Below are 18,064 nucleotides of genomic sequence, written 5' to 3' on the forward strand. Positions count from 1 at the left end.
AAGTTTTCCAAGCAGGAATGGGATCCCAGTTACCCTCAGCCAAAACCCAAAGGCTCAGCCTGGTCCTCAGCACGACAGGGCTCACGCTCTCTGGCGGCACCCACCAGGCCCGCGGGACGGCCTTCTGCACCCGCTCGCTCATGCTCTCCTCCCCACAGGTGTCACCACAGAGAGCCCAGTTAGCTCCTACCCACCCCCAGGCACCCCATGTATGGGCGGCCTCCCCACAGAAGCTTCCTTACCCACCACAGCTCTGAGCTCCCCAGCCTTTTTACCCCATTCACGGCACCATCCGGCTCCCCTGGCCCTGCCTGGTTCCTTTTCCTTCTCTCCCTCAGACCATGGGCTCCCAGCAAGCAGAGCTGTGTCTCATTCACATTCTGCTAGCAGAGTGCCTGGCACATAGCAAGCGCTCAATATATGCAAATAAATTAATTAGGCCCAAGGAGTTAGGAGACTTGCCTAAGGCCAGTGAGCCAGGACAGATGGGGCTGAGAGTTACTGCAGAGGCTGGGCCTCCAAAGCCCAGGCTTTCTGCTGGCCTTGCCTCCCTATATTTAGCTCAGGCTTTTCCTGTCACTCTGGTTGCAGGTGGGGAAGGGCCTGTGAGAGCCACGCTTGGGATGCTGAGCACTGAGCTAAAAGTTTGAGGATGGGGGGGACAAAGGAATGAACGAAGACCTGGCAAAATGCCACCAGTGTGGAAGGCAAAGCACAGGCAGCTGGACGAGGGCAAGGACTCCAGCCTGGGCCACAGGCGCCTCCTGTCAGGAGGAACACCTCTTCCCACACGCAGACTCAGGATTTTGCAGCCAGGATTACACAGACCCACGGAATTAAATCTGAAATGGGCCCTGGCTGTCCACAAATGGGGGTTACACACCACCCCACCACTGATGATCTGACCCACATGTCCCCAGACATTTACTTCCTCATTGTCCCATTCCCAACTAGAAGGCAATTCCAGGAGACAGGACTGTGCTTTCATGGGTGGAGTAAATAAGCCAGTCCTGAGCAGACCCAACAGGAGAGGGCTGGCGCCCAGACCCCAGGGCTCCAGGCCCCCCTGGAGACCGAGAGCAGAGTGGCCAAAGCAAGGCCAGCCTTGGATCTACAGGGTCTGCACTACAAGGAGAAGGGACCGGAGCTGGCACCTCATGGTGAGGAGGCAGCAACTCATGGAATGTTCCAGACACAGCTGGGACACTGTTTTGGATAGTAGGGAATCTATTTTAGACATGGACATAGGATAGGAGTGAGGCTCTCAGGGTCAGCCACAGGGGAAGATGGGAAAGGGGCTCTGGTTCTGACACCCTAGGAATCCAGCAAGACTTGCCACAGGCCCAGCTTTGTCCTAACAGATGCTAGAAGTGGGAGGTTAGAGTACACAGGATTATATGGGATCACTGGTCATAAAATGGGGTTTTGGATCCCAGCTCATTCCGTTTATTCATCAATGAACAGTCACTGAATATTCTTGGTGCTGGGGATACAGTCGTGAGCAAGATAGACCTGGGGCTGACCTCATGGAACCCCCTGTCTAGCAAGAGGACGTGAGAAACAAGAACATGAATAAACACCCCCCTCAGAGCTTGGGGATTTCCAAGCCTCTGCTTCCTCACTGGTACCAGGAGAGAAGAATACTAGTGTCTCCTTCAAAGGGCTGTTACAAGGACTAAGTGAATTCCTTATGATAAAAATAAGGGAAAACAGCTTATAGGGCCCCAAGGAGGGGAGCAGCTGTGTCAACTGTGGTGAGGAGCTTCCTTCTTACATAAACAGGGAAAGATCGCCAAGATGTTTTATTAAAAGGAAAAAGTCGTATTTTCATCATGATGCCAATAATAAAACACACACACAAATAAAACTCTTCTCCAGGAGCATACAAGTACATGCAAACGCACAAGGAAAGGCTCAGAAGGCCACACAAGCACATGATCCAGAAGATTAAAGGGATCATATGGGCCTGGCCCCTAGCAGTCATTCTTTAAACATGAGCCACTATTAATTATAATTTTAGGAAGAGATTTCCTCATGTTCCCTGTTTTTAAGATGAATGGGGGTGAATGGGATGTTTTTATCTTACTCATTCAAAAAAGCTAAATTCAGACACATTACTTTTTTTGTTTGTTAAAGTAGACTCCACACCCAGCATGGAGCCCAGCATGGGGCCTGAACTCACAACCCTGAGACCAAGACCTGAGCTGAGATCAGGAGTCGGATGCTTAACCAACTGAGCCACCCAGGTGCCCCTCAACATATTAATTTTGATTTATATGTAATCCTTGATGACTATTTTTCTTCTGCTGGTCACTGACCTGCAGGAGAAAAGAGTTAAAAAAAAAAAAAAAGAAGTTTGTTCTTCTTTCCAGTCTGAATGTTTCCCTGGGGATTTGCTCTGGCTATCTGAAGAGCAGGTCACCGGTGCTACTTCTCATATCAACATATAAATGGCAACAGGACTCACACATGCCCTATCCTCTCAACACCCAGGGAGGCTGGGTTATCAAGCCTGGTTTTAAGAAAACTGCAACCCAGAGAAGTCACTTGCTGAAGGTCACACTGTGAGGAAGTAAAAAAGGACCTCAACCAACCAATCTAGCTCAACCATTCCTTCTCCCCAGCCTTTCTTGTGTATGTGTGTGTGTGCACACACACACCCATGGATGTTTTACTGTTGTCATTTCCTAGTTACTGACTCTGAGGCACAATTATAATTAACAAATGATCCATGCCACAAACTGTAAACTACTTAATGGCCCCAGGGGAAAGGATGGAGCCTAAGTCACTGGTTTACCTGCCAGTATTACTAAGAATTTATCAGTAGTTTGTCGTATCACAGAATGTGGCACTGACCAACTCAAACAGAGCAGGACCTAAAGTCTACGGGTCAAGATGTTCTCCACATTCAATTCCGCACTCACCAGCAACAGACTGGGCTCTGGATGCCTGCTGTAAATCCATGCTCATCTGGTTCCCAGGACAGCTCTGGTCTGTCTTGCCCAGTGGGGGGAGAGGGAGGACCAGGGGACTTTAAGGTATCGTCCCAGCTAGAAGAGCTGAGAAAAGCCAGCCATGGGACTGAAGACATGTCCCCAAATGCCATACATTGCAACCGAAGCACTGATTGTAGGTCAGATGGAAGCAAGGGCTGGTTTGATCTGTGGGGGATACGTAGCGGCTTCCCCAGCCACAGAGACCACGTTCTGACAGAAGCCGGAGAAGGGTTAGGGACAGAGCTGCTACCCACTAACCTCGGCCGGTGGGGGCGACTTGGCCCCCCCACCTGCCCACCTCCCACACCTCTCGTTCTCCAGGTCTGAAAGGCCCAGCTGCTACTCCTTGCTCCCCAGGGCTTTCACGACCACTCACAACAGGAACGGGGGTCTTGTTCCCGCTAGATTCCTCCAGTGGTTACTCTGTACACTGGGCCCTTAATCACACCCTGTTCTCCCTGGCCATCTTTGGTTCATTCACTCATTCAGCAACTGTTGCTCAAGTGCTCTATGCCAAGCACAAAGCTGGTAGCTGGGGCCCCTGCAGTGGAAAGGACAGGCTGATTTCTGCTTGCATGAAGTGCAGAGGCTAATAGGGGAGGCAGAGAGAGAAATAATAATATAAACTTATAAACTGGGAGAGTGCTAGGAAGGAAACAAACGAGCTAAGAAGGAGACAGTGGAGGAGGGGAACCTCACGGAAGGCCTTTTTAAGGAGGGGACATTCAATAGTTAGTAAAATTCTGTCTCATATTTGTGCTCTGTGGCTCCCAACAGCCCGAGGCAGGTGTGTCTAACCTCACGAGGGGTGCTCTTCTGCTCAGTCAATGCTCTGGGACATTGAGAGGGCTTGAGCGACTGCCTTGGTAAGTGCCCCCATATGACATGTCCGTTCAGTGATCTGGCAGCAGCCGCCACAGAGCCCAAACAAAGCCAGGAGTCCCAGAAAACATCTGACCCGACAAAGTTGTCTGACTCAAGAGTCCAGGCCCGAGGCGGCCGATGACACAGGTGTGTGATGTCTGCACTTGGGCCACAGCTGGGAGGCCTGTGGGCTGGTATGACCTGTCTGAAGGGCAATGTGGCAATATCTGCCAAAATGCACAAGGCCCATGTCCTCTGGCCCAGTAAATCTCACCACCTGGAGTCTGTCCTGAGAAAACGCTGGTCTGTGTGTACTAGGTTATGCGGAGGGATGCCCAGGGCTCTTCCATTTATAGCAGAAAACCAGAAGCAGCCTCGATGTCCATCAGCAGGAGCCTACCTAGTCAAATCAATCAAGTTCCTTCTGCCAACGGGCTCTTGGAACCAATATCAAGAGGGGATCATCAAGCGAAATGCTGCAAGTCCGAGAGCAGTGTCCAGAATAGGAGGCCGTTTCTTCATGTACACAAACAAGCTCGGCATGCGTGCATGCGTACTGACAGTTGTCGTAAATACACAGACAACATCTGCAAAGATACCCCACACCGATCCCAATCATGACGTCTGCCCGGGGTGGGAAGAGACGGGGACCCTGGGGGCCCTTTTCATTCCGTAGGCTTCTATTTTGTTTGATTTCTTTTCCCAGCAATAATGAATTCATGTATTACTTGTCTGATTAAAAGTACATTTTTAAAAGATTTAAAAAAAAAAAAAGGTAAAAAGACAATGTCAAAGCTCAACCTGGTTTTTCTCCACAGCGCAGTCACCAACTAGCATGCTCCATGTAGTTGGCCTTTCGTTCCCACCCCCAGTCCCACCTTCCGACGGTCCAGTCTCTCCTGCCTTCGATGGCCCCTGAGCACTTGCAAACATCTCCCCTACCATCAACGGAGACCCTTCCCTCACAAAGGCAGCCACAGGGAAAAAAGCAGTCATCTGGCAAGTTCCATGAATACCTCGTCATCACTGCAACTGTAGTCCCGACCCACACCTGACACTCATGGCCTGACGACAAGCTGTGGACTATTTCAGCAGAGCTTTTGCCAAACTCCGCAGAGGCCCAGGGCAGGCCTGATGCCCTCACACACCAGCCATCACTTTCCAAGGATAATTAAAGGGATTTCAGCAAGACAGAGAGCCAGAACAACCTTTTGGATTTCCTAGAGTATGAAGTCGAATCCTGCACACTTCTGTTTACGCAGGTCTCAGGAGGAGCTGAGTATCCACCATGACTAACCTGTGTGTGACAGACAGGATGGCCCCTCCAGCACGGTCCCACCCAGGCTATAGGGCCCTCCTCTCTCTTCCTGCTGTTCACAAACCAGGATAAACAGCCGGGCTGGACAAGAATTGTCCAGAAAGGTCCGTGCAGGAAATGCCAGACCCATCACTCACTGCGAAAGCACAAGCTCCTCCCCTCTTCTTTCCCAGCAGCTAACCTTGGAGGCAAGGCTCTCCCTGGGGACCATTCCCTGGCATCATTCGTCTCCCCAGTCGCCTGGCTTCCCATCCAGTCCATCAAGCACAGGAAATGCCTGGCTGTGCCAACAGCAATTAAAGTGGTAAATGGGACAACTGATTCTCCTAAGACCCCACAAGGAAGATGGAGCTGACCTAAGGGAACTTCAGAGAAGTGTGCTGGACCACCTGCAGCAGAATCTCTGGGAAAACTTACTAAAAACCCAAATTCCTGACCCTGTTTTCCATATCTATTGGGAGTGGGATCAGGGAATCTGTTTTTTTGTTTGTTTGTTTGCTTTTTTGGACAAAGCCGTGTAATTGTGGTAGTCACAACATATCTACATGATTTAAAACATTACCAGGGCATCTGCATTCTTAACAACCCCCCCTCATCCCGATTCTGAGAAGCATTGCTCTGTGGCACCCAGGGAGGGGCTTTCCCTGGGTCAGGAGGAGATCGGAGCTCCCAGCTGGTACCTCTCATTCTCTGACCCCCTACGGCCTCCTCACCCCTCAGTCCCACGATTTCTGCTCCGACTGACCCAACAGCTAGACTGAACTAGTTCTCATCTCCCTGCCTTTGCTCCTGCTGTCCCAGTCTGGAAAGTCTCTCCACCCGCTACCACTGTTTCCTCCCCCCCCCACCCCCACTGCACCTGCTACAGTGCCACACAGGCTGTTACAGAAAGAGGGTAGCCTCAGAAATGGAGCCTTCCCTGAATTTGGTTCTTGGCACCTCCAACGACCTTGGGCAAGAGACAACCTGTGTGAGCCAGCCTTGGTTGCGTTTGTAAAGCAGTGATAACACTATCTCACAGGCTTGCAGGGAGAATTCACTGGGGCGATGGCTCAGCACGGTGCCCAATAAATGCTGGCCCAATTCAGCTTTTCTACTGCTCTCTTCTTTAATCTTCTCTACTGGACCAGGAGCTACTGCAGGGGAAGAACGGTCCCCTCATTCAAGTCCAAATGCCTAGCTTGCAGAACCCATGGCCTTTGCTCAATGTCTGAAGCTACAAAACGAATCCCTGTCCCCGTGCAGCCCTGGACTCTTACCTGCCCAACGTTGAAGGTCAGCGTGATGGCATAAAAGAAATTAGAGTTGGCACTTCCCGCATAAATCCAGAGGTGCCACAGGACAGGGAAGAGCAGGGAGCAGACGATAATGATGCAGACGAGGACAAAGATATTTCTCAGGACTGCAAAGACAGATGGTTACAGTTAGCTGAATGCTGATTCTTCTCAGCACCCTTTCTTGGGGGGATGGCCGCACAGGACACAGGCCCAGGGAGAGTCTGGTGTAGCTCAGAGGCAGAAATCCTCCCCCCAGACTCAGAGGCTCTGCGATGCCAGGAGGCAAGCCTCAGACCCTTGAGTTAATGGCTTCCCATGCCCAAAACCGGTGGGAAGTCCTAGGTTTGGTCTCTGGCCCTCCCACTGTGGGCCTGGATGGCTACCGTCGGCAAGACTGAAGGCCTCTGGGCACCGCAACGGGGGCATTTCAGCAAGACAATGGAGTGTCCAAGCATAATTCCTTCCCGCTCCCCAAGCAGGGTGCTGTCTGTCCACATGGGATCATAGAAGGGAACAGCAGCATGAACCCATGGAGGTTAGAGCCCCCCCCTCCCCCACATAAAGTCTATGGTGCCACAGCCCTGGGTCTTAGGAACACATTTTCCATTTTCCTTAATTCATGTCTTAGGTTCCCTGCCTTTCTCTTCAAATGTCCTTTACTTTTCCTTAGATGATTTGAAAAACTCTTTTGACACCCTCTCTGTCTGATATCACCCCTCCACAACCCCACACTCCCAGAGGGATTACAGAATCCCAAATCCCACCAGGGAGGAAGCTCTCCCAGAAACCCCAGGGAGGACCGGACACTCAGACTGGTACTGGCAGGTAGGCGGAGTGCAGCTGGAGGGGAAGGAGGACAGTGTGCCCAAACTTGGTCTTAGAAAGACAAAGACCTTGGTTAAAATCCCTGCTCCGCCAGCAAGTTTCTCTGAGTCTCAGCTTGCCCATCTCTAAAGTAGGGCTAAAAATGCCTACTCTCAGGTGGTTTACATGGATTAAACAAGATGTGTGAAAAACCTGGTACGATGTATTCCTGAGTATTTTCTACGGCTACTATAACAGATCACCACAAATGCAGGGGCTTAAACAGCATACAGCTTATCTTATAGTTCTGGAGGTCAGAAGTCCAAGACGGGTCTCACAGGCTAAAAGCAAGGCACAACCCCCTCGCAACCCCCTTCCCGCTTCACCCAGCAAGGCCAGAGTAAGTCCCTTCCTACACTGCAGCACGCTGACCTCTTTTGCTTCCCTCTTCCACTTTTTTTTTTAGAAAATAGACTTTAGAGCAGTTTTAGGTTCACAGCAAAACTGTGGAAGAGATCCCCCATGTGCCCCCTGCCTCAAAGCCCTTCTACTTTTTTTTTTTTTAATTTGACAGAGAGGGAACACAAGCAGGGGGAGTGGGAGAGCGAGAAGCAGGCTCCCGCTGAGCAGGGAGCCCGATGCGGGGCTTGATCCCAGGACCCCGGGATCATGATCTGGGCCGAAGGCAGACACTTAACCAACACCACCCAGGCGCCCCTAGCCCTTCTACTTTTTAAGGGCCCTCTCAGGGTTGTGGAATCAAGCCCTGCTTTGGGCTCCACACTCAGCACGGAGTCTGCTTAAGATTCTCTCTGCCAGGGCGCAGACTCTCTGCCCCTCTGCCCTTGTGGATTACACTGGGTCTGCCTGCAGATAAGCCTCCAGGCTAATCTCCCCATCTGAACATCCTTAACTTTAAATCCTTTTGCCACATAAAGTAATATATTCCAAGGCTCTGGGGATGATGTGGACATCTTTGTGGGGAGGGGAGCATTACTCTGCCTATCATACTGTGCTTCCCCCCGCCTTTTAACTCAATAAGGGGTATCTGACAGTAGGATTACATGCTATTTTTATCTTTCTTTACACTTTATTGTATTTTTAAAGAAACTAGTAAGTATTATTTAAAAAAAACTAATGAGGGCAGCTGGGTGGCTTAGTTGTTGGGTGTCTGCCTTCGGCTCAGGTCATGATCCCAGGGTCCTGGGATGGAGTCCCACATCGGGCTCCCTGCTCAGTGGGAGGCCTGCTTCTCCTCCTCCCACTCCCCCTGCTTGTGTTCCCTCTCTCTCTGTGTCTGTCAAAAAAGTAAATAAAATCTTTAAAAAAAAACAAAACAACTTACCAATGGATCTGGGTTCCAGCAAGCACTTAATGAACAGAAGCTCCCTCCCCCTCTCTGATCCTGACCTTCAGGAAATCCCTTCTTCCAAATCAGAGTTTGGGGAGATTTCAGAGATGGGGAACATCCCGAACATTAAGATTGTTTGTCTTGGTTGTACGGAAACTTGGTAGAACTGCTTTACCAGGGATTCATGCATCAGAAGGGGGACTGGATTACCCATGCGAGTCTCAATTCTGGCTGCAAAATAAAATCACGGGGGAGCCCCACCTGGTCTGAGTCAATCAGAGTCTCTAGGGGTGGGGCCTGGGCATCCATAGTCGTTTGTTAACAGCTTCCCTGGTGATTCCAATATGCAGCCAAGGCTTCAAAGCACGGGATTACAGCTGCAGACCCTTGGCAAATAAGAGGCCCAGACCAGTCTGCAACAGAGATTTCACTGGTCTGTGTCATGGTGATGATAACCAGAACAAGGTAGTTCAGAGTTCTTGTTACAGGTGAATGTTTTGAACTTAAGATTCATGAGAAATGACAGGGGTCTCTTTGTTGCTGGTTGTTGTTGTGAAAAAGTCCTTTCTTTTATGAAATGGGGATGAATGCCTGGCAGTTGACTATTTTAATGTCTTTAGCAAAATAAGAAGTTGGCAACTCTGTCATCAGAGTTTTTAAAAAAGTATTAGTGGTCTGTGAACTCCCACAATTTGGAAACACTGGCCTGGAGTGCTTGCGGGGTCCTCTTTTCTGACCTGAAATTTCCATGATTCTGGGTTTTCAAAGCAGGGAGGGACCTAACTCAAGTCTTCCTGAGACTTCTTTGCTCCCAGAACAAGAAGTCTGGGAAAAGGGATACATGCATTGAGAATTACTATTAGTAAACAATGTTACAACCTCAAGAAAGGAGAACAAATCTATTTGCCATTCCTTCACTCCCACATCACTATTTACATTTCTCAGTGGTTCTTTTTTTTTAAAGATTTATTTATTTATTTTAGGGGTGGGGGCGAAGGGGCAGAGAGAGTCTTTTTTTTTTAAGATTTTATTTATTTATTTGACAGAGAGAGTGTGCGCGCACAAGCAGGTGGAGTGGCATGCAGAGGGAGAGGGAGTGCTTAAGCAGCGCCTCCCCACTGCAGAGTAGAGAGCCCGACTCGGGGCTCAATCCTGGGATCCTGGGATCATGACCCGAGCTGAAGGCAGCCGATTAACCAACTGAGTCACCCAGGCGCCTTGGCAGAGAGTCTTAAGCAGACTCCGCGCTGAGTGTGGAGCCCAAAGCAGGGCTCAATTCCACAACCCTGAGATCACAACCTGAGCCGAAACCAAGTGTCAGACGCCCCTCTCAGCGGTTCTTTCTGATCCCTTGGAAATTATTTTGCTGAAAAAGACAGACGCTATTCCTAAAACAAAACTCCTGTGGCCCAACAGCCCAGGTAGGTCATTGTTCCTTACCTCACCACTCTGGATTTCAGACAGGGTGACAAGAAGGTGACAAAGTGCACAGAGACTAGGAGAGGCTCCCATGCAGCTCCTGGCTGCAATTACAGACAGCTGCAAAGATACATCCCCATGTGCCTGGAGGAACTGTCACCAGCATCCAGTTGGCTTCTGGCCTGTGATGACCTTTGCAGGAACAGGGAGCTGCTACTCACTCTTGCTGGCTGACAGGCCAGAGGATTAAAACTATATGCCAGAGCACACGGTGCTGGGGACCTGGCACACAGGACAGCTTGTTCCAGGCACCAGGTGTCAGAGATGTCAGAGATGACCAGGGCCTAATGAGACGAAAGGCTTACCCTTCATCAGACTTACTGGGTCAGACGGAATCAGATTCCCCACCACATTCATAGGGTGGCTTATCCAGTCTCTGCCTCTGTTACTGACAAACTGAAACTTCAGGCAAGTCCCCTTCTCTCTCTGAGCCTCAGGTGTTCAGAAATAAAATTCTAGGGGCGCCTGGGTGGCTCAGGCAGTTAAGCGGCTGCCTTCGGCTCAGGCTCAGGGCATGATCTCGGGGTCCTGGGATCGAGCCCCATGTTGGACTCAGCAGGGAGTCTGCTTCTGCCCACCCCCCCACTAGTGCTCACTCACTTTCTCTCTCCCTCTCTCAAATAAATAAATAAAATCTTTAAGAAAAAATAAAATTCTACTTGAAGAACTCAGCCCTACTGGGAAGAGCACAGAGGGGACTGGGAGCTTCAAAGGTGCTTATTGTATTATTATTCTCTATAACTTGTATGTCTTTTATCCATATTCTTTTATCTTTATACAAAAGTTAATAAAAACAAAACACCACATACCACACACACATGCACACACAGCCTCTGGTTACTGGCTCTTTCGGCCGGGCCACTGCAGACTAGCACCAGCTCTGCCAGCAGGCGGTTCCCTAACACTGCAATTGTGTGTCTGGTATGCCTCATCCTGGCCCCAAGCACCACCCCTGCGTCTGGGGCCTGCATTCAGAGCAGGGCCCACATACCTGTTCTCCTCCCCCTGTCCTGGCCAGGACAGGAAAACAAAAAGGTGAATGTGTGAGCAGGCAGGTTAGCACTGGCAACTAATGTTTAAACTGAATTCTTAAGCACATTACAAGTCTGAATATATCCAACCTAGACTTACAGACTTCTCTGAGTTTCCGCCCACAGGTCCAAAGGACTCGGCTGGAGATGTTCCTGGCTGAGTGCAATGACGCACGGCTGTCATGCCCCACACAGATACCCTGAGCACGAGTATTCTCTGCCACAGGAGCTGGCCACTGAGGGGGGCAGCCAACGCTCCGTGCAGGATCTTCGGTCAAGCTGAACTGTAAACTGCTTGCCCAGCCAGCGAGCTACAGCATCTATTAGATCATCTAGGTTTCTAGAAACCCCATCCTTGTTTTCTCTGCCTCAACCCCGGAGGGCATAAAATAGCTTATTTCAAGTTTTGAAAAATATGTTTATTCCAATGACTCTGACTACTTAGCCTGAAGCTTTGGTCACAGAACTATGCAGGGGGCCCCCTGCATGATTACTGCCAGCGATAACTGCAGCGCTCTTTACATACAATCTTTCTCAAACTTAAAACACTCATTGGAAGATATTCTCCCCATCTGACAGATTAAAAACCCAGAGACTCAGAAAGGTTTGATGAATTTCCTAAAAACAGATAGCTAGTAATGGGAAAGTCAGGATCCAAATTCAAGTCTTTCTGGCTCCAGGCCGTGTTCAGGAATACGGGATGAAGGATTAACCAAGAGCAAGAGGTGCCCCGTGTGGAACAGCCAGCTAGGAAACAATGACTCTACTTTTGGGGAAAGAGGATCAATGTACCCAAGACCCACCCTGTCACAATCTGGGGCATGCTGACATGTTTGGTGGCCTCATGACTTGTCACTGGCCACTCTGCTGAGGAGCACCAGGCTGACTATAAACCCGCTGGACTGGGTGATTCTTATCTGTGCAATAAGGATGTCACAGGCAGAAGACACCAGCCACTTCCTTCTCCCAGGCAGGCTGGACTGGTCACCGCCCCACAGGTCACCACCTGCAAGGGCAGTCTAGGGTTGGCCCGCCCACTCTGCTGTTTACCTTCGCTCAGAGGCCCCGACTTACAGGTAGGTTTCTTTCTAGCAGCTGGTCAGTTTCACTTCCTGGTTGACACCCAGACAGCCCCAAATAATAACAAAGATTTACTTCCTCTGAAGCCTGCCCTCCCCAGGTTCATTCTTGACATCTTGCCGGGCACCCACTGTAGGCAAGGAAAATTCCACAGCTCCCTTCCTATTTTAGTTTAGAGAATCAAGTCGTGTTGGCCATTGACACTGCCTCTTTATTAGAGAGGCTGAAAAAACCCATCCAGAAACACCTGCTGAGCTGTGGGTCAGGTCTGATCCTGGGTGCTGGGGACACAGAGGTGAGTGAATCATCAGCCTACCCTCAGGAAGCCCATTACACTGTAAAGAGCCCTCACAGAGGGCTAAGAGTCCAACTGAGGAAAATCCTGGGGGCCTAGGAAGCAGGGGGAGGAGGATGGTTAGAGCTGAAGGGGTTTTCGGAGCAGGCAGCGTGCAGTGTTGCCATCTGTCTTCTGTGGACATTTAGGTGCAGTGCTGGGAAATGGTTCAAAGCCCAAGGTCTAGTGTTCCACTGTCCAATACGGTAGCTACCAGCCATGTGTGACTTCTTAAATTTAAATAAATTTCAATTAAAAATTGAGTTTCTGAGTCACACCAGTGGCTATTTTATTGGACTGTGCAGATAAAGGACATTTCCATCATCACAGAAAAGTCCTACTGGACAGCACTAGCTAGAAGCTCATGGTCAGCCCTTCCACTTACCTATCACATAACCTTGAACAAGTGGCTCTACCTTTCTGTACCTCAGTTTTCTCATCTGCAAAATGATGATATTTTCCCACCAAGGCTGCTGTGAAGATAAACTGACCTAATGCCCATAACACTCTTAGAACCACAGTGGCCAGGTAGCTACCGAGTAGGTGCTCAAAAAATGGTGGTTATTTGGGGGCGCCTGGCTGGTTCAGTCGGTTAAACATCGACTTCTGGTTTCAGCTCTTCAGCTCAGGTCGTGACCTTATGGGTCCTGGGATAGAGCCCCGAGTCGTTGTCGGGCTCTGTACTCAGCAGGGAGTCTGCTTAAGATTCTCTCCCTCTGCCCCTCCCCCTACTCTTTGACTCTCACTCTCAAAAAACAAAATCTTTTAAGAAATAAAATGAGCAGCATTTAAAAAAGAAAAAAGAAAAAAAGAAATAGAATAAGCAGCATTTTTATTTTTTTTTAATTTTTAAAAAAGATTTTATTAATTTGAGAGAGAGAGACACAGTGAGAGAGGGAACACAAGCAGGGGGAGTGGGAGAGGGAGAAGCAGGCTTCCCGCGGAGCAGGGAGCCTGATGCAGGGCTCCACCCCAGGACCCTGGGATCATGACCTGAGCCGAAGGCAGATGCTCAATGACTGACCCACCCAGGCGCCCCTAAGCAGCATTTTTAAAAAGATTTATTTACTTAAGAGAGAGAGAGAGAGAGAGAACGAGCGAGCACAAGTGGGGAGTTGGGGAACAGAGTGAGCGGATCAGCTGGATCCAGCAGCTGGATCTGCTGCTTTGCCCGCTCCCAGGACCTGGAGATCATGACCTGAGCTGAAGGCAGCCGCCAACCGACAGAGCCACCCAGGCGCCCCACAATGTTGTTTTTTGTTATCATCATCACCAGTCTGTAGTACCTAGCCGGCCACTGTCTCTCTCCAGGTGCTGCTAGTGCAGCAAACACCCAGCAAATGCCTATCGATTTCTTTTTCCCTGGCTGTTTCATCCAGGGACCAGGCTAACACGAGTCTGCCACCAGAGGTTTAGAGGCGGGAATACTCACATCTGTAGAGATGGTTCCACACAGGGAGGAAGGCCATGTAGAGGGCCACATCCCCTACTGTTGGGTAGGACTTGAAGATGGAGATGATAGCAATCTGGATGAACATGAAGAAGATAGGGTGCTCCCTGGGGCGGGCGGGGCAGGCAGACAGACAGAGAGGGAGAGATCAGTCAGGGACGAGGTCCACCCCCAGACTCCTAACCCCAACCCTTGAACTCAAAAATGCTCTCCAGGAGACTTCAGGCAGGGGCTGGCTCTGCGGCCCAAAGGACATGGGGGCCAGACCGAGTAGCACAGCAGAAAACCGTGGGGACCCAGAGACGTCCAGAGGTGGTGGTGGAGGAGGGCCCAGCAAACACTGGAGAAACAGCTCATCCCCCCGCCAACCCCCATCCCGGCTCCGGGCCTTCCCGTAGGAGGAAGAAAACAGATGAAGTCAGCTTCGTTATTGGGCTCTAAAGACTGCTTGTTAGAGTCATCAGGCAGCCTCCCTCGCCAGAGGCCCCTTTGACAACTGGACCCAGGGCAGGATGTGCCTGCTTGCCGACGCTCTTCTCTGACAGTATGGTCAGTGGAGTCTCCGGACCCTTAGCTATGATGTGCTCCTTTCCAGAAAGAGAACTGATTGCTGCAGGCAGCTTTTGAGCTCCAACGTGCTGGAACTGGAGTTCTTATTACCTTAAACTAACAATAACGACTACCATTTCCTAAACCCTCACTCTGCCAAGTTCTGTCCCAGGCCCTTTCCTTGTGCCATCACACATGATCCCTACTGTGTGTCAGTTACTCCTCAAAGTAGGCAGGACCGTCACCCACACTTTGCAGATGAGGAAATGGAAGTTCAGAGAAGGTAGGTGAATTAGTAAGCAGTGGGACTGCTTATCTCCAGAACTCTTAAGCATCACCAGTACTGTTCTCCTGAGTGCCTAGCATGATCACAGCTCTCGTCAGAAAGGGTGGGGACAGAGCTCCATCTCCAACGTTCGTCCGAGAGCTGTCCAAGTACTAAAAGGAAGCCAAGAGAAGAGGCCGGATCTACGCCCTCCTCAGCTGTACCTGAACAACAAGCATATGGCCTACTTCTGCACAGTACCTGCATGCCCAGCTCATTAAGGTTTTCTTCAGAGATTCATGGTATTCTTGACTTGCAGGTCAAAGGTCAGGGTGACTCAGTGGGTGTCAATCTGAGATGTGGAGACAAACATGTACACACCCCAAACACTTGAGCAGTTTTACACAGCAAATGCTTCAGATGCAGCTTGGCAAAGTCTCACAGTCCTGTAGGCTCTAGAAGGGTCCAGCTAGCTCAGTGAACATCTTCCTAAAGAAAAGCCAAATCACTGGCTGTGGGCTTTGTAGGTAGCTGGTAAGAACTACAACATTTCTATGAAAAGGCCAGCGAAAGTACAGTGACAAAAAGTATGGAGAGCCGAGGCTCCCGCAGTACTGTCTGGAGAGAGGTGGCCTGAAGGGCTCTGTTTCCACAAAGCTGGCACTGGAAGCAACCACTGCAGGGGGCCAGAGAGTTAGCAGAGCTTCAGATCCAGCAGGGGAGGCCACTTCATACCCTCTGTCCCTACAACCCGGGGTGGGTGTGGGTGGGGGTCACATGCCGGTGCTGCTGTTGTCTACCCAGGAGCCACCTGTGGCCTTTCCCATGCAGACAATGAAAGGTGCTACGCAGATGAGGAGAGGTGTTCCGGGCTCCTGGCTTCTCTCAGCCCAGCGGCTAAGCCCGACAAGAACAAAGGCAGGGACTGGGGACGACAGACTGCTGGAGAGCTTGGCTGGGCAAGGCTGCCAGAGTTCTGAGACTGCCAGGCCAAGGCTAAGTTATGGGAAGGAGGCATGAGCTCTGAGCTCTTATAGAATGGGAACCATGTGCATTGGTACACTGGCCATGAAGACTGGCAGCAAGGTTAGAACAGAGAACTCAGGCTCCTGAAAACTAAACCAAATTCCCTTCCAGGTTCCCTGGACCTGCAGCCAAGGATGACTGGCCCCACTGAGATCAGGATGTGAGGGGCCCTTCAAGCACCCACGACCATCACCTGGACCATGTGTCAGAGCCTGTTTTCCCTTCCCTGAGCCAGGATAACAGAACAATTTCCAGGGGGCTACTACAAGTGATCTCTTTCAGGAGTTTGGCATGGTGCAGGGGGTGAGGATAGAGTTTGGAGACAGACAAACGTAGGTCTGAATCCCAGCTCCACTACTCACTAGCTGTGTGACTCTGGGAAAATTTTTCCACTTCTCCAAATGTCCATTCCTCAACTATAAAATGGAAGTGATGGTAATAAAATGATGCCTACTTCCAAGAAATGCTGGAAGGCTTGAGTATGAACACTTTTCAGAAAGCCTAAAAAGGGCTGGGATGAAGCCAGGCTCAATACATGCTCACTTTCTTACACTACAGAAGAGAGCTCCACAGATGAGCCTTTTGAAGGAAATTCATCAGAAGATTAAACAGAGCTGCAGGTAGCCAACCTCCCAACTAATACATCCTGAGTCCCTACTGTCACTGGGATAGTGATGGAGGACGCCCAACAAGAGCCACTTTTTCCAAAGACACCTTCCAGCTAAAAACCCTTCCTCTTATGCAAAATAGGGAGGGGTTCAGTAGCACTGTGGGCTCAGAGCGAGGCCAGGGAAAGTATCAAGGGTGCCCCAAAGCGCCCTCCGCGCATCCTGTACTCATGTGTGACTCTACTGCTGGTATGGCTCCTGGCACCGGAGCCCAGTAAGGGCAGGCCCCCTGGGCAAAGACGGCATAAACTGAGAGCAGATGCTCCCAGTTTGACAGGCACCTGTAAGACTACAAATGGCTCTGTGGACAAAGAAGCAGCAGGTCCAACCACTTACTTTAGCTTTATGGCTAAGGGGATGGTGTAGAAGAAGACGTTGATCTGAAACACACATACAAAGAAGAGGCTGAAGTGCTCAAACATCTCTGCAAAGAAGTACCAAAAAAGACCGATGTTTGGAGTGAGATCTGGGACAGAAAGTCTGGAATGAAGAAAACAAAGGGAGGGGAAAAAAGAGAGCCAAATTATAAATGGTCTGCTCCGACCTGGTTTTCTCCTAAAGATTCTGGTCACTACTGGGCAGCCAAGGATGACTGTCCCCACTGAGATCAGGATGTGAGGGGCTCTTCAGGCACCCTGGATATAGGTAATTAATAAAAACAAGAGGCAGAGGGGCACCTGGGTGGCTCAGATGGTTAAGCGTCTGCCTTCGGCTCAGGTCATGGTCGCAGGGTCCTGGGATCGAGCCCCGCATCGGGCTCTCTGCTCCACGGGAAGCCTGCTTCTCCCTCTGCCTCTGCCTCTCTCTCTTTCTCTCTGACTCTCATGAATAAATAAAACATTAAAAAAATAAAAATAAATAAATAAAAACAAGAGGCAGAGAAACAGAAAATGATAACCCTTAACAAATATCAGCTGAACCAAACTGGCATGCATCAAAGATCTGAAATGAGGCAGCATTCAGGCTAGAAATCAAGAGACCAGCCCCTTGGGGTGCCTGGGTGGCTCAGTCATTAAGCCTCTGCCTTCGGCTCAGGTCATGATCCCAGGGTTCTGGGATCGAGCCCTGCATCGGGCTCCCTGCTCAGCAGGAAGCCGGCTTCTCCCTCTCCCACTCCCCCTACTTGTGTTCCCTATCTTGCTGTCTCTCTGTCAAAAAAAAAAAAAAGACCAGCCCCTCTTTTACTGCCTAAAATACATATGTTTAAATTTAGGAGATATCCAGGATTGTAACAAAAGAGGAATGGGTTTTAAACAAACAATATCTATTTGGGGGCATTCCAAAGACTGGCCTAGAGGAGCAAGCTCAAAGATCCTACTGCCCCCATTCTTGCTCTGCATCCCCACAGCAGGAGCCAGAGACTGAGCGCCTGACATGGCACTGACTTCTGGGGCCTTGCGGAAGCATCGGCAGGTTCCAGCTAGGATCCCAGATCTCATTGGAGAAATAAGGATTTCACTGGAAAACTTTTTGTCTAGTTGTATCAGAAAAAGATTGGTTGCCATTCTGGCTCTTCTAAAAATTTACATAAATGTTTTATTTAAAAAAAAACAGAGCTGAAACTGATGTCAA

General features: G+C 50.0%; 1 protein-coding gene across 3 annotated transcripts in view; it reads right to left on the bottom strand.

Moving 5' to 3' along the window:
- Positions 1 to 18,064, bottom strand: part of PIGU (phosphatidylinositol glycan anchor biosynthesis class U) — an 86,911-nt gene that overhangs the window by 6,733 nt on the left and 62,114 nt on the right. For 2 of the 3 annotated variants that reach the window (XM_028118863.2, XM_028118862.2), the window contains 3 exons: positions 16,829 to 16,972; positions 13,967 to 14,091; positions 6,438 to 6,580 (listed from right to left, as the gene is read on the bottom strand). In XM_028118863.2, coding sequence (XP_027974664.1) covers positions 6,438 to 6,580; positions 13,967 to 14,091; positions 16,829 to 16,972 — 412 coding nt within the window. The remainder of the gene's footprint in view (positions 1 to 6,437; positions 6,581 to 13,966; positions 14,092 to 16,828; positions 16,973 to 18,064) is intronic. The other variant, XM_028118864.2, reaches the window with a different exon arrangement.

Source organism: Eumetopias jubatus, unplaced genomic scaffold (genome assembly GCF_037043125.1).
Source record: "Eumetopias jubatus isolate StellerSeaLion01/CBP00866 unplaced genomic scaffold, mEumJub1_p1.0 scaffold_9, whole genome shotgun sequence".
Classification (NCBI taxonomy): Eukaryota; Metazoa; Chordata; class Mammalia; order Carnivora; family Otariidae; genus Eumetopias; species Eumetopias jubatus.